This window comes from Mus musculus, chromosome 18, assembly GCF_000001635.26.
Source record: "Mus musculus strain C57BL/6J chromosome 18, GRCm38.p6 C57BL/6J".
Lineage (NCBI taxonomy): Eukaryota > Metazoa > Chordata > Mammalia > Rodentia > Muridae > Mus > Mus musculus.
The window spans coordinates 47,293,506-47,306,070 of NC_000084.6; the positions used below are offsets into that span (position 1 = coordinate 47,293,506).

Genomic DNA, 12,565 nt, shown 5'->3' on the forward strand with positions numbered 1-12,565 from the left:
AGAAGTGCTGCTATGGGAGAAGTTTCCAGAAACTTCCTTTTACCTCTCTCCCTTTTGCTCCATGAGAAGCCTCTGCGGTGCTGAGAGCAGCTGTCTCATGAAGAAGGAAACGGAGAATAGGGAAATGGCTAGGAGAGACACACTGCAGACTACTGTAGAGTCCAACTAATGTCAACCCAACCACCAGTGTTATATCCGCATTGGTGGTTCTACATAAAGTATTCTAGTATCTGAGCCCAAAGTTGTTTTCACTTATGCAGTGCTGTGCTATCAAACTTTCCTGAAAGCTCAAAAGCCTGTGGGGGTGGGGCAGAGATTCTTTAAAGAAAGAAAGAAAGAAAAAAAAAAAAGACTTAGTTTCCCCTCCTAATTTCAAATGGAAGAGGCATTCTTAACTACAGTGTTCATCAGAGAGTGAGTACAACTGTGACTCTACCGATCCTTCCAAGCGAATTCTCAGCCATGGGCTGTAAGATGCAAAAACAACTTAATGAGAAGAAATCAGGTCATTTACCTGCAAACAGAGCGATGTTGGCATGTTTGGCATCATAAGGGCATCTGGCCATTCCGCTAAATTCATCCCCAAAAGTTTCCAAGGTATCGACCTAAATGAAGTAACAGGTCTGAGTTACCGCCGGTCCCCGACAATAGTAACGGAAACTGATATTTTAAAAGTGATTAGCATGCAAAGTAAATTCATAGGCACCTTGCAAATGCATTCTTGCAAATGCCCTCTGAGAACATCTACTGGTTTCAGATAAGGAATTGGAGGCTTCCAGAGTTAAGTTACTTGATCAAGACTCCGTAATTAGCCAAGTGTGGAATTTGAGTATGTCTGATTGGCTCTTAACTTATTACAACCAACAGATTTCCATATCCTAGCGGAATGGTCAATAAATAAGCATTTTAAACTAAGGCATTTCTGAGGTAGTTACCGGGAAAATCTACCCGCCCCAATTATCTCCTGAGTCATGAACTCTATTGAGAATGAGTTTCTTTTCTGGATTTGTTTGGCCTGATGAGCCTTTCCTTTGTGGATTAAGTCCCAGTAGGAGACACTGGAATTTTTTCCTCCAGTTCATTGGCAGAGCAGTGTGGCATCAGCCAAGATGAAAAACACTCTTGACAGCAAAACTTAGATGGCTTCCGCACCTACCAAGCCAGCCTCAGAACGAACTGCTGAAAGTGGAGGCCCTAAAGGGGAGGGGAGGGGCTGCTATCTGCTGATCCCAGAGCCCACCCTGGGCCTTGTACCTTTACACTAAAGAATATGAGGTTAGAACTGATGTGCCTGTGAGTTATATTTGGCTTTAATCAGCATGGAGTTATAGAGGCAAAGAGAAAAGAGAGGAGAAAGAGAAGAAACCTAATACAAATTTTAAACTTCCATACTTTTGTATTTCTGGATTTCTTCCTTCTTTTGGACAGAAGGAAAGTCAAATGCATGTCTTTCTTACTTGTGGCTATTACTTATCCTACAGGTAACACACACATGCCAGGCCCATAGGCATTTGTGGATGTGAGGACATCTCCCCAGTTGTTCACTAAATGCCACTGCTCATTCCTCCAGAGCACATTCCCCCATGTCCCTTGAACGCCAGTGCAGCCATGTGTTTATGCTCTGGCCAGTGACCAGTGAGTATACGCTACCTCTCAGCCTTGGTCCTTCCTGCTTCCCTTCAGCACACTATAGAGGATGGCAGGGCCCTCAGAGATGGCAAAGGTATTCTTGGGAAAGAGCCTGGTCTCTTGAATACCTTCATAGAACAGACCCATCATCTCCCTGACCACGTGTGACTTGACTGTGAGGGGCACATGGAGTAAACCCTTCACATGAGTCAGAGGTTAGCCCACCTTCACCAATGAAGCCCCGGCTCCTGAATTTATCATTGTTTCTTAGCAACTTGCTAGTAGGCAAGAGCTCTGTACCAAATCCAAAAATGATCTCGCTAACATTTCTGTTTTCATACCCACTTCTATCCTAATCCTGCTCTTAGCTTAAGGCTATGTTCTCATCCTGGAGCTGCACAGCTTGACCACTGATCTGAAGACTGAGAGAAGATAAGCCTAAAAAAAAAAAAACTCACCTGCAGTGAACCAAGCTGCCCAAGTCAAGACACTTGAAGTCCCTGTACCTTCTGTCCTAACGTCCCCAACGCAAGGATGGGACAGGCCTTTCCTGTTGGTAACCACTTTGAGGTAGCCCCTATTTTAAATTATCCTGTGTTGGTAAACTGCATATCCAAATCACAGGAAACAGAAGTGTTTAAAATGTAACTGTGTTTTGGGGGAAAGAAAATCAAGTCAGAGACATCCTTTAATGTAGTCTCCCTCGCCAGAACATTCTTTACAGGGGTCTTTTTCAGATACATTATCCCAAAAAGAGCTTTCTGTTGAACTTCACAGACTCTGTGGTCTGTGGTTCTGGCAGGTATTTAGCTATCAGTCCCTGCGCACACCATGCTATTGGAACGACCTACCCCAAGTGGTGTGTGCTCAAATCCTAAGTCAAGAGGAATCTGAGACCTTTCTCTAGGGTGGCTATAGCTACAGCCGAGTCAAAGCAGGAAGCAGCAAAAACTGATGGGCTGCTTTGTGTCTTTGGAATGGTCTGGAGACTAAACAAATTTAAAAAAAAAACAAAACGAGCAAAAAAAAAAAAAAAACAAAACAAAACCCCAAACAAACAAAAAAACAGTACTATGGGGTCAGCATTACTACAGGCGAGGGACTGTGGGAAATGGGGTGTAGGAAGGTCTCCTGAAGTATTTTCTACATTAATAATTAATGTGCGATGGGAGGGGGCGATGTAGGTGGCGTGGCGCCAAGCCTGGACAGGAAGTTGTGGACTAAAAATGCAAGCAGGCTGAGCAAGCCATAGGGAGCAAGCCAGTTTGCAGCTTTCCTCTGTGGCTTCTGCTTAGGGTGGCACCACCAAGTTCCTGACTTAAGTTCCTGTTTTGACCTCCCTCAGTGATATAGCATTACCTGGAGCTGTAAGCCAAAATAAACTCTTTCCTCCCAGATTGCTTTTGGTCATGGTGTTCTATCAGAGCAATGAAAGCGCTAACACGCCTGTACAACACAACCCATAACCTGCACTGCAGAACTCCCATCCCTTAGTGCCCTGTGAATCCCCTTGTCCATCTAGACAGGAGGCAGCCCCATCACCTACTCTTAAGAGACAGTCTAGGAGCTCTTGTTGTCACCCGTCTTTCCCTGTCAATTATAAAATCTCCCTGGGGTTTTGTTGTTATTTTTGTTTTGTTTGTTTGTTTTTACCTATGCATTTCTCAGTGCTTGGCCGCAAAAGAAAATCGACCTAAGTTTTCTGAAAGACTCTTCTCTTTCCTTCAATCCTGGGGCAACATACGTCTGCAGTCACTTGACTTGTCCCTTGTCATTTCAGGGTCCAACATTTCAGTACTAGATAAAATGTCTGCTGCTCAGTAGATCATTTCTTGTGCCGTGTTTTTGCTTGGGCCACTTCCCCTATCCAGAATGGCCTCAATCTTCATTTGTCTGCCGTCCTACTATCCTTTGTGACAAAAGGTATAGACTGGCTCGTTCGTGATTTTCCCCACCAAGCACTGGCTTGGGATGCACCATTTCAGATTTTGAGTAATCATGAGTGTGTTCCTTGCCCTGGAAGCTCTCTGGGTGGTGTTAACGTTCCAGCTATGAGACCAGCAGGTGGGAGCTTTTAGAGGGCTCTAATCCACCTTGCTGCATGCAGCTTCCACCGACTTTATCTCTGGTGAAGGTAAAAGCATTTGTGCTATGCTTCCCTAACACATCACATCATAGCAATTCCATAGACCTGTAGCTTTTCTCTTGGGGCTTGGCCTCCCTAATGGCCAACACTTCTCTGCCTTGATAGCCTCAGTGCTTGGCCACAGGAGGAAAAAAAATCAATGGAAGTTTTCTAAAGAAAACCTGTGATCCAAAGAAAAGCTAACAGAGGTGAAGCCAAGATGTTAGAGCATTGGCACCCTGGTCTAGCAGCTCAAGAGCTCTTGGATCCTCAGCTGTAAGTCCCCCTTCACTCCTGATACTGGATTTCCTGTTTTTTGTGGCCAATTTCCTCCTCCTCCTCCTCCTCATCATCATCATCTTCTTCATCATCTTCATCATCATTCTTTTTCTTCTCCACTCTTTCTTTTCATGTATGAAAGTCAAAGCAAGTAATGTCATGGCCAAGCAAGCTGGTACAAAATGGAATTAAATTCCTCTCTTGCAAATCTTACAAGGAGAGTCTGCAGTTTCAAGCAGCATGCTTTGCCCACATCTTTTACAATAGAAAATTCCTTACCAAGTAAGTGAGTTTTTGTCCTCAGAGAGGGAATACAGGAGTGGAAGGGACAAAGAGGAGGAGAGAGGAAATCCACATGCCATTCATTATATGTGGTAAGTATGCAGTCTTTGTAACAATAAAGAATAGAAGCTTCTAGAAATCACCTTCACAAGAAATGCTCTTTAAAGATGTCGGTCAATTCTGAACAAACAGGAAGCTTAGAAGCCTGCTCAGGACGACTGTCCTGGAGCAATACACTAAGCTGGGTAAGTAAGGGGAACCCATGTGGTGTAGCGTTACCCCGCTTCAGTTGCTGCACCGTATGATGTCAGTACATTATGGGATACCTCCGAGCAGTGTGGTTGCGACAGACAAATGACAGTTACCCTGTAGTTTCTGCAGGAAGGGTTGAAGGCATTGGTTCCACAGACAAACAGCGTATCATCATTCTTCTTGAGAAGAACTTTAATGAAGTTGTGACATTCATCCTGAAACAGAGTTCAAACTGTTTTTGAATGGAGTCCACTCAGAACAAAAGCCCATTCATCACCACCAGCCATGGTCCGCCAACAGCAGGGTTACAGTGTGGAGAGAGTACAGCGGGTAAGGAGAGCTTAGAACAAACAGGAAGCTTAGAAGCCTTCTCAGGATGACTGTCCTGGAGCAATACACAGCTGGGTTTCCCAGCTACATGGTCAAGCTGTTGCTAATGTGAACCAAGAAAGGATGTCAATGATTATTGCTGCAGTAAATACAAACACGGAAGAGATAGGTAACATGTGTTTCTTTTATGTTACAGAAGAACAGAGAGCTGAATACAGCAACCTCTGATCATATTAATTTTAATGCCAGATGTTCCAGAGTTCCTTGATGTGCAAAGTTTCTGATTGAAGACTACTTCTATGCTGTTTGTTGACCAAAGGCACAAAAGCCTGTGAGTTTGCTGTGCTACTCGTGAGTGCTTACACAGACTGGATGTGTGCTCTGGCCTATGAGGTGGGTTACTGGGCTAGGGTACTCAGGAGACCCAATCTGCGTCCATAATCTCTACTGTGCCCTAGGAGTTCTTGATGTAGGCCTAGCAGATGTTGGAATGTTTCATCACATTAAGAGCAGGCTATTTTTGCAAATTAAAGCTTTCAATAAGTTGAGGGAAAAAGCAATTACTGGGGGAAAAGGGAATAGCAAGAAGCATTCAAATCATCGTCTACGGCAGGAGATAACCGTCAAAAACGTAACCCGGAGTGGCAGCCGCAGGAGAAATGAAAATTGCCTACCTTATGTTTCCCCTTCATCCTGCATGTGTCTACGTCAGCCTGTCTAGATTTCCATGTCAGTTTCTGCAGGGATCAAGAAAGAAATCAATTAGAGCCCAGAGGTTGTTGCATTTGATTTTAGAAGTAAGGGTTCCCTTGGGGCAAGTAGAGGCTGAACATATATTTATTGAAAGCTTTCTACACGCCTTCCCCATGAGCAATTCCCCATGAAAACAAAAATATAAGAGAAAGAAACTTTTTTGCTTAATTTTAGGATTCTTTCTGTTCATTAAACTACAGGATGTTCTTCCTTTCGAGATGATGATAAAGGAGAAGCTCGGGAACTTCATATAACCATATCTAAAGCAACTTGCAAATTGTGCTCATTTTAATAAAATGCGTGTGGCTACCCTTTTCGTTCAGTTAATCAATCAGTGTTTGTAGCGAAGTCCTTTCTCTTAAAATATGGAAGTCATTTTCTTAAACATAAAGTAGACATTCACTCCGGGCGGAGAGGGGTTTAACTCAGGTCGTGTTCCTTCGTGTCAATTCGTGGGCCAAAGCTCCCTCTTCTACTGCAAAGTTTCATTAACTAAATTATCCCCGTGTGGAGTCATGAGGAAAGCGCACGTTAGACGTTATGTATGTCTGGGTAATAATTACATTCCAGCCCCTCATCCATCAACTAACATTCAGGCTGCATGATGTTGAAGCCATAACATTGGGACAGTTTTTAATATGTTTTTGGGACAGAATCTTATTTTTGAAAAGTGGTAGTTTCTTTGATAGACATGGCAATATTTTATTAAAAGATTTTTTTTTTATTTTACAAATTATAGAACACCCTGAAATGTATATGCACACACTGATGAAATATGTCTTTTGGGATGTGTAATAAACCCTCACTCACCCTAAATCAGACATCACAAAAGGTATGCTACCATCACCCACCCCACTTCAATCACTGCTTTTAAATACGGATCCCCTAAGCATCCCGTTTTAGAAAGATGATTTTAAAAACAACTTACTTTGCTACAGTAAATTTCTTCTGTGTGGGATGTGTCTATATCAACAGTATAAATATGGTCTCTATGAAAGAAAGTCAGACACAAGAGTTAAGACAGTTCATTTTCTACAGAGTAAGTTATCATGTTCAGGCCAGATCAATCCATGACGCTATTTGTTAAGACACAGGCTGCCCACATGCTAGAAAAAGGAAAGAACTCAGTGTAAGAGATTATCTTGAACCATACCTAGCATTTATGATTTATCCTGGTGTCCAGTTGACATATGAAAACTTTTGGTAACCATTCTCCTAATCTCAGCACTACTGAGCCATACATAGAGAGCTCAGCTTAGAAGACTCTGAAGGCTAACCTAGTTCAGAAGCTGGGATACAGGGTCACATTGCTCTTGGTATCTTTAAACTCATACAACAAGCTGCTCGGTATTCAACGTGTTACATTTGATAACTTGATAGGCAAGACGATAGAAAGGTAAAATTGTTTCCAGACGCGACCCTTTCCTCCACAAGACCGCGTTGAATTCAAGTATAAATGAACTTGAGCTAAGGCTGAGACTTTATGCTTCCGCTTCCTCTCCTGTTCTGCCCTGAGTTTGACTGTCTTTACCGTTTGCTGCCGATCTCCCCTTGGAAGGGGAGATGCAGAAACGGCAGCTCAGGTGTGGGGCTCTATTGAAACCTCCCTTCTGTGTGAGCAGAACACAAGGGGTCTTTTTGTCTGGAACTGAGAAGAAAGGGAGGAAGAGAGGCACACTCAGTGGAGGAGGGGGGGCTAGCAGGGGTAAATCCAAACAGCTCATTTTCCCTTGAAATAACATTGACATTTTTCTAAAGTGCAGGAAGTCCTGGGGCTGGAAAATTATCCACAGTTTTAAACCAGGACCTCAGGACTCCTGTGTAGACTTTCAAACCTCCTTGTTAGTTAAAAAGACACAGGGGCTGGGGGAGAGGAGAAAGCAACTATTTTTAAGATGTATATATGATATATGTATGTGTGTGTTCAAATATGTACATATACACATGAATATCCAATTCTTGAAAAGTCTGTTTACTTCTCTTTCAGAGAAAAAAAAAGACAGAAAACTCATGAATGGTTTTTCACATGGAAATAAAAGGAGAAAGCAGGGGTGTTTCCTTGCCTGCTCCTGAACTGTGTGTGCACTGGTGTCTGTGTGTATGTGTGTGTCAGTGTGTAATTTTGGCAGTGAAAGATGTGCACTTGTGTCAGGGTAGGACTGAGTGAGCCTGCTTTCCAAACTGCAGAACTAAGATGCTTCTCCCAGCTTCTGTGGGGGACCAGCATCACTCTGCCCTTTAATTTTGAGGCCGTTTATTGCATTCCCTTATTACTTGTTTGGCTTTACGATGGCGCTGTGGTCAGGCACATTATTAGACTAGAGTTGCCTATGACATTGGAATTGGGTTTGAAATGACTGGAAGCTTTTCCTTGCCCCTCTTCCCTTCGAAACTTAAGTAGAAGCTGAATATATGAATTGTAAATTAACAACTGATTAATATGCATTGGCAGCTCCTCAGAAAGCTCTCAGATTGCCCCCTTTTGGCATGGTCTGTTTATGTTAATTAGTAGTTTAGAGATTAAAAAGAAAGAAGAATTTACAAAGTGGATAATAATAGGAAAGAATTGGAAGGCGTTCTTGCCACCAAACCCCATCAGTCCCTGGAGTTCTGGATGGGACTTGGCTTTGGATCGCTGACTCCGGTTGTCTGGGAGAACTGGGAAACCTTTTAAAAACAATTCCACGAGGGAAATCTTCTAGACAGTGGCAATCATTTTCAACATCTCAAAGATCACATGGCTCCAGTGGACAGAAATGGTGCTTTATGGTCAACTATACTCCAGGAAAAAAGATCATTCCTTGCTGCCTCTGTGCATCCTAGAATGCACACGACGCTCTGACATCTTGAATGTAGCCATTGGAGGACAAACGGGACTTAATCCAAGGACTTCCTCTTTTCCAATCCATTGACTACAATACTGAGTTGTGTTGCCAAACGTGGAACCTGGATGTCTCAGGGCAGGGTTGGGAAATGTGAAATCAAAAGGAGAGGCTCTGCATGTGGCAAGCATAAAACTCCTTTTGAGATTGTTTTGAAGTGTATTGGGAAGGGAGGTGGCTGGGTATGGTATGAACGCAACATGTAAGGTGTCAGACACTTGAGCTTCAGGGAATGGCCAGTCTGTTCCATTGCTTTTGAAAGGAGGGCACTTCTTTCCCCCCTTTTCTGTTTCCTTTTCCCTTTCCTTGAGATGGAGAGTTCAGATGAAACTGTCTTGGTTTTAATGAGCTGGAATAATGAATGCTTCTTAGTAGACACAACACCTGGCTCCTAATGTTTCTATTGCCCTGGGCCTGCAACCCACACCTATGCTAAATCACTGGCTACAAGGGCTGTCTGTTTCCATCATTTTTGTTCCCAGTGCATCGACTGTGAAAAGAACAATTCATGGGCAATACTGGAGTCAACCTATTTTTCACGGGTTCCATGTTTAACCATTTGTTTTGCTCAGCCATTTTTTTAAACATTATATTATAAGTGTAATCTTGCTTTGCTACATGGTAGGAAATTAACAAGGATACTGAGGAAGGAGCTTCCATGCTTCCAAAGAGGTGGGTACTCAGGCCTCACTGGAATGTTCCATAATGAATAGCTACAAAGGCTGCTCTCAGGCAACAGCTATTAGACGGTTATTAACACGGGACAAAGAGTTTCACTTCGCAGTGGGCAGCACAGGACAGGGAGTGGCTGTGTGGTCCTCACAGCCAGTCTATCCTCGTTCAAATCCGACAGCTTTTATTGGGCCCACTGACTTCTCATCTCTGTCCCTTGAAATCCTTCTACAAGAAGTGGGGAAGGCAAATTGACACTTATGAAGTTATGACCACATGACCAGCATGAGGGTCATTTATAAAGTGTGGGGGTTTTTTTTGTTTTTTGTTTTTTAAGTGTTGATTGTTGGTTCTTGCAGCCAAGGGTGTGCTGGGCTTGGAGGCATTCACGACACTTGTGACACTTCCAAGGAAGCTGGTACTGCTGTTATTCTAGCTGTACTGGTCCTTGGCTCACAGCCACATATGAACATCATTCATCTTTTTCCTGATGTGAAAAGATTCATCTATTTGGAGCCATGTAAGTCTCCAAAGGAACAGATCAGGATGGTCCTCCCTGAGTGAGCAACATAACCCAAACCTGGCTGGAATTGTGAGAAACAGGCTGATTTGGACACCTCCTGTGAATTGTCGTCTCTACAGTTCCACACATCAGCACGGGCTTCATGAAGATACCTACCTAACCTCTTACCTGGCAGAGGCCACATACTGCCCGAGAAGCCATGGAGCAACTGAACACAGCAGCATAAGAACAAACAAACAAACAAACAAAAGTCCAAGTCCACGTGACCCCAGCCTGGGTGGCATTCTTATGATGGCACTCTGCTTCAGGACAGCAGTATGTCCAGATGCCATTTCCCAAAGGAGGACTGCAGCTTAATATTACTGCCAAATACAGAACACTTAAGAAACATACACACTATTGTACTTTCTCTGCTCACTATCATCACTCGGTCAAAGACCTGGCAAACATCCAATGCAAACGTGCAAATAGCTATAATAGACACACATCTCTGCCCACTATATAGTACATGTCAATACATCCAAGTCGGTTTAACAAACAACTGTCAAGTAGTGGAGTACTCGACTGTGTACTTGGGTAAATATTTGCATATATGTTCAAGAAACACAGTGGCTTAGTTGAGTTGTAAGCCTTAAAATATGCAATTATTTCTCCGTAAATCCACATAAGGTTAAACAGACATAGAAAAATCCCCAAAAGGTTAAACAGACATGGAAAAATTCTTGAAAGAAGGATTGCTTGACAAACACAAGTAGGTTTTAGCTGAAATAACATAGTAAGGGACCTCAAGTTCTTAGAAAGATGCACCGTGGGTGGGTGGGGACAGGAACCTTCAGGTCCTCTGCTGGTGCAGGCAAGGAATGTCTCTTACCGAGCAGCAACGTAGAGGGTTCTGTTCATGATCATGATCATCTGGATGTCCAGCCTGTGCCTCTGCGTGGTGTTCCGTCCTGGCTTGTGGCCCACAAACACCGGATACTGTTTTGTATCTGTGAAAAAGGAGGAGACGGGGTAAGAGAGGGAAATGCAGATCAAGCCAAGAATCAATGGGGCCAGTTCGAGGAGGAGGAGGAAGAGGAGGAGGAGGGCCACAGAACAAAACCATGTTTTAATTCAGACCATGCCACCATTTCCCATCTCCAGCAGAGCTGTTACTTCAGGAAACACTCTGAGAGTACTTCTTGAGGATGATCAAGTTACACTTCAGTTCCAGATGATAATAAGCCCGGTCTTAGCATTTCTAAGCATCACAGTTTCTGAGGGTTAAACTTGCTGGTCGACCCCTTAGCACGAAGGTGCTCTTTTCTTCTCCAGTTTTCTTTTCATCTTCTGTGGAGTGCTAAGCCTGAGGGGGCAGGCTGCCAAAGATCTTGTCTCCGGACAAAACTATTTCAAAGCTGCCTTCCCCATCAATCACCACAAAGGCAATGTGGTCTGGAGGCGAGAGCCTTCATCCAGGAGCCAGAAGAAAAATACAGTCTCCACAGGCGTCCGGGTGGAATAATCTACCATTGAGGGCAGCCCTGCTAGGTTGGTTGGCATTCTAGGAACTGTGGGAAGTGCACACTGGAGCTAAGCAATTGGCTAATCTCACAGAGAAGTGGGCTTTGACAGGACAGGGTCAAAGTGAGTGTAGCCAGTTGGGTGATCAGGCAGACTCCATGAGCACATTTCTTTCTGCTAGTGCTCTTTGGCTGAGTCTGTGATGTGTAATAATATCTGACCTTTAGAAATACCTGCATCTCAACATCTCTCTGTTTCTAAACCTACAGTCTCCAGAGCACTGGCAACCCTCCAAAAAGTGGAAAGAAAGATGAGTCACATTCAAAAGGCTATGTTTTCTGGGGAGTTATGGGGATGTAACTATGAGTGGGGAACCATTCACAGATTCATGCCTGGATGACTGTACTTTAACCCCATGGTATCTGGGCTTTCTCACAGCAGTGTGTTACTAGAGAGCTTCAATATACTTTATTTCCAAATAAGCTTGTCATACAATCATCTTAAGCTTTTTCTTCCACGATTCTTTAATTTCTTGTATCTGGTCATCATTGGGGTTCGCTATGGCAATGCCTCTATCTCCTTTATCATGGGAATGTGTGACCATTAATGATTGTCAATAACATATTTGGGCCAGGATTCCTATTGAAGTGGAACATCAAAGATAGAAATCTAGATAGAAATGGAGATGGAGATAAATCTATGGTTATTGGATGCCAAATCCTATGTGAGGGGAACATGGCTACTTCAGAAGTGATAGCATTGACCTTTGACCTTCTGCCCACCCACTGTTATATAATTCAGGCTTGGCTCCTCATCTTTGTATATAAAATCATCTCCTTCTCCAGAAATCCCAGCTGGAAGCTCAGCACTGGTGTATGTACTTTCTGTGTAATATCCTGGACATCTTTTGGTATGGTCCACTCACTGTTTGGGAATAACTACATAGGAAATGGTACTTGACAAAAATGTTGTCCACCTTTACTGGGACACAATTGCCTTTTGGAGGGAGACAGTAAAATAGGAATCAGGTATTCTTTCCAAAACAGAGGGAAGACTTTCCTCTTTTAGGGAGTCACCAGTAGTTCTAGTTATGTCAGCATCTACCTCTGACAAAAACCAGGTATCAGAATAAAGTTATAAATGGAATGAATTTTCTATAGCTCCAAAGCCAGCCGCTTGCTAAGAGTAGCAAGCTTCTAAGGCTTTTTTAAAAAGTTATTATTTTTTTCTTCTTAAGTATGTAAAAAACACCCATTATTTTATACATAAAGGTTACAAATTAAAAACATAACACTCTCAGTCCTCAAATGTCAGCAATATTCTCTCCTGTAGCTG

The 12,565-nt window shown here is 43.1% G+C and overlaps 1 protein-coding gene across 4 annotated transcripts in view; it reads right to left on the minus strand.

Moving 5' to 3' along the window:
* Positions 1-12,565, minus strand: part of Sema6a (sema domain, transmembrane domain (TM), and cytoplasmic domain, (semaphorin) 6A) — a 125,947-nt gene that overhangs the window by 48,252 nt on the left and 65,130 nt on the right. For all 4 annotated transcript variants that reach the window (XM_006525726.2, NM_001311097.1, NM_018744.2 and 1 more), the window contains exons 3-7: positions 10,599-10,716; positions 6,579-6,639; positions 5,572-5,634; positions 4,681-4,782; positions 515-605 (exon numbers count right to left, since the gene is read on the minus strand). In XM_006525726.2, coding sequence (XP_006525789.1) covers positions 515-605; positions 4,681-4,782; positions 5,572-5,634; positions 6,579-6,639; positions 10,599-10,716 — 435 coding nt within the window. The remainder of the gene's footprint in view (positions 1-514; positions 606-4,680; positions 4,783-5,571; positions 5,635-6,578; positions 6,640-10,598; positions 10,717-12,565) is intronic.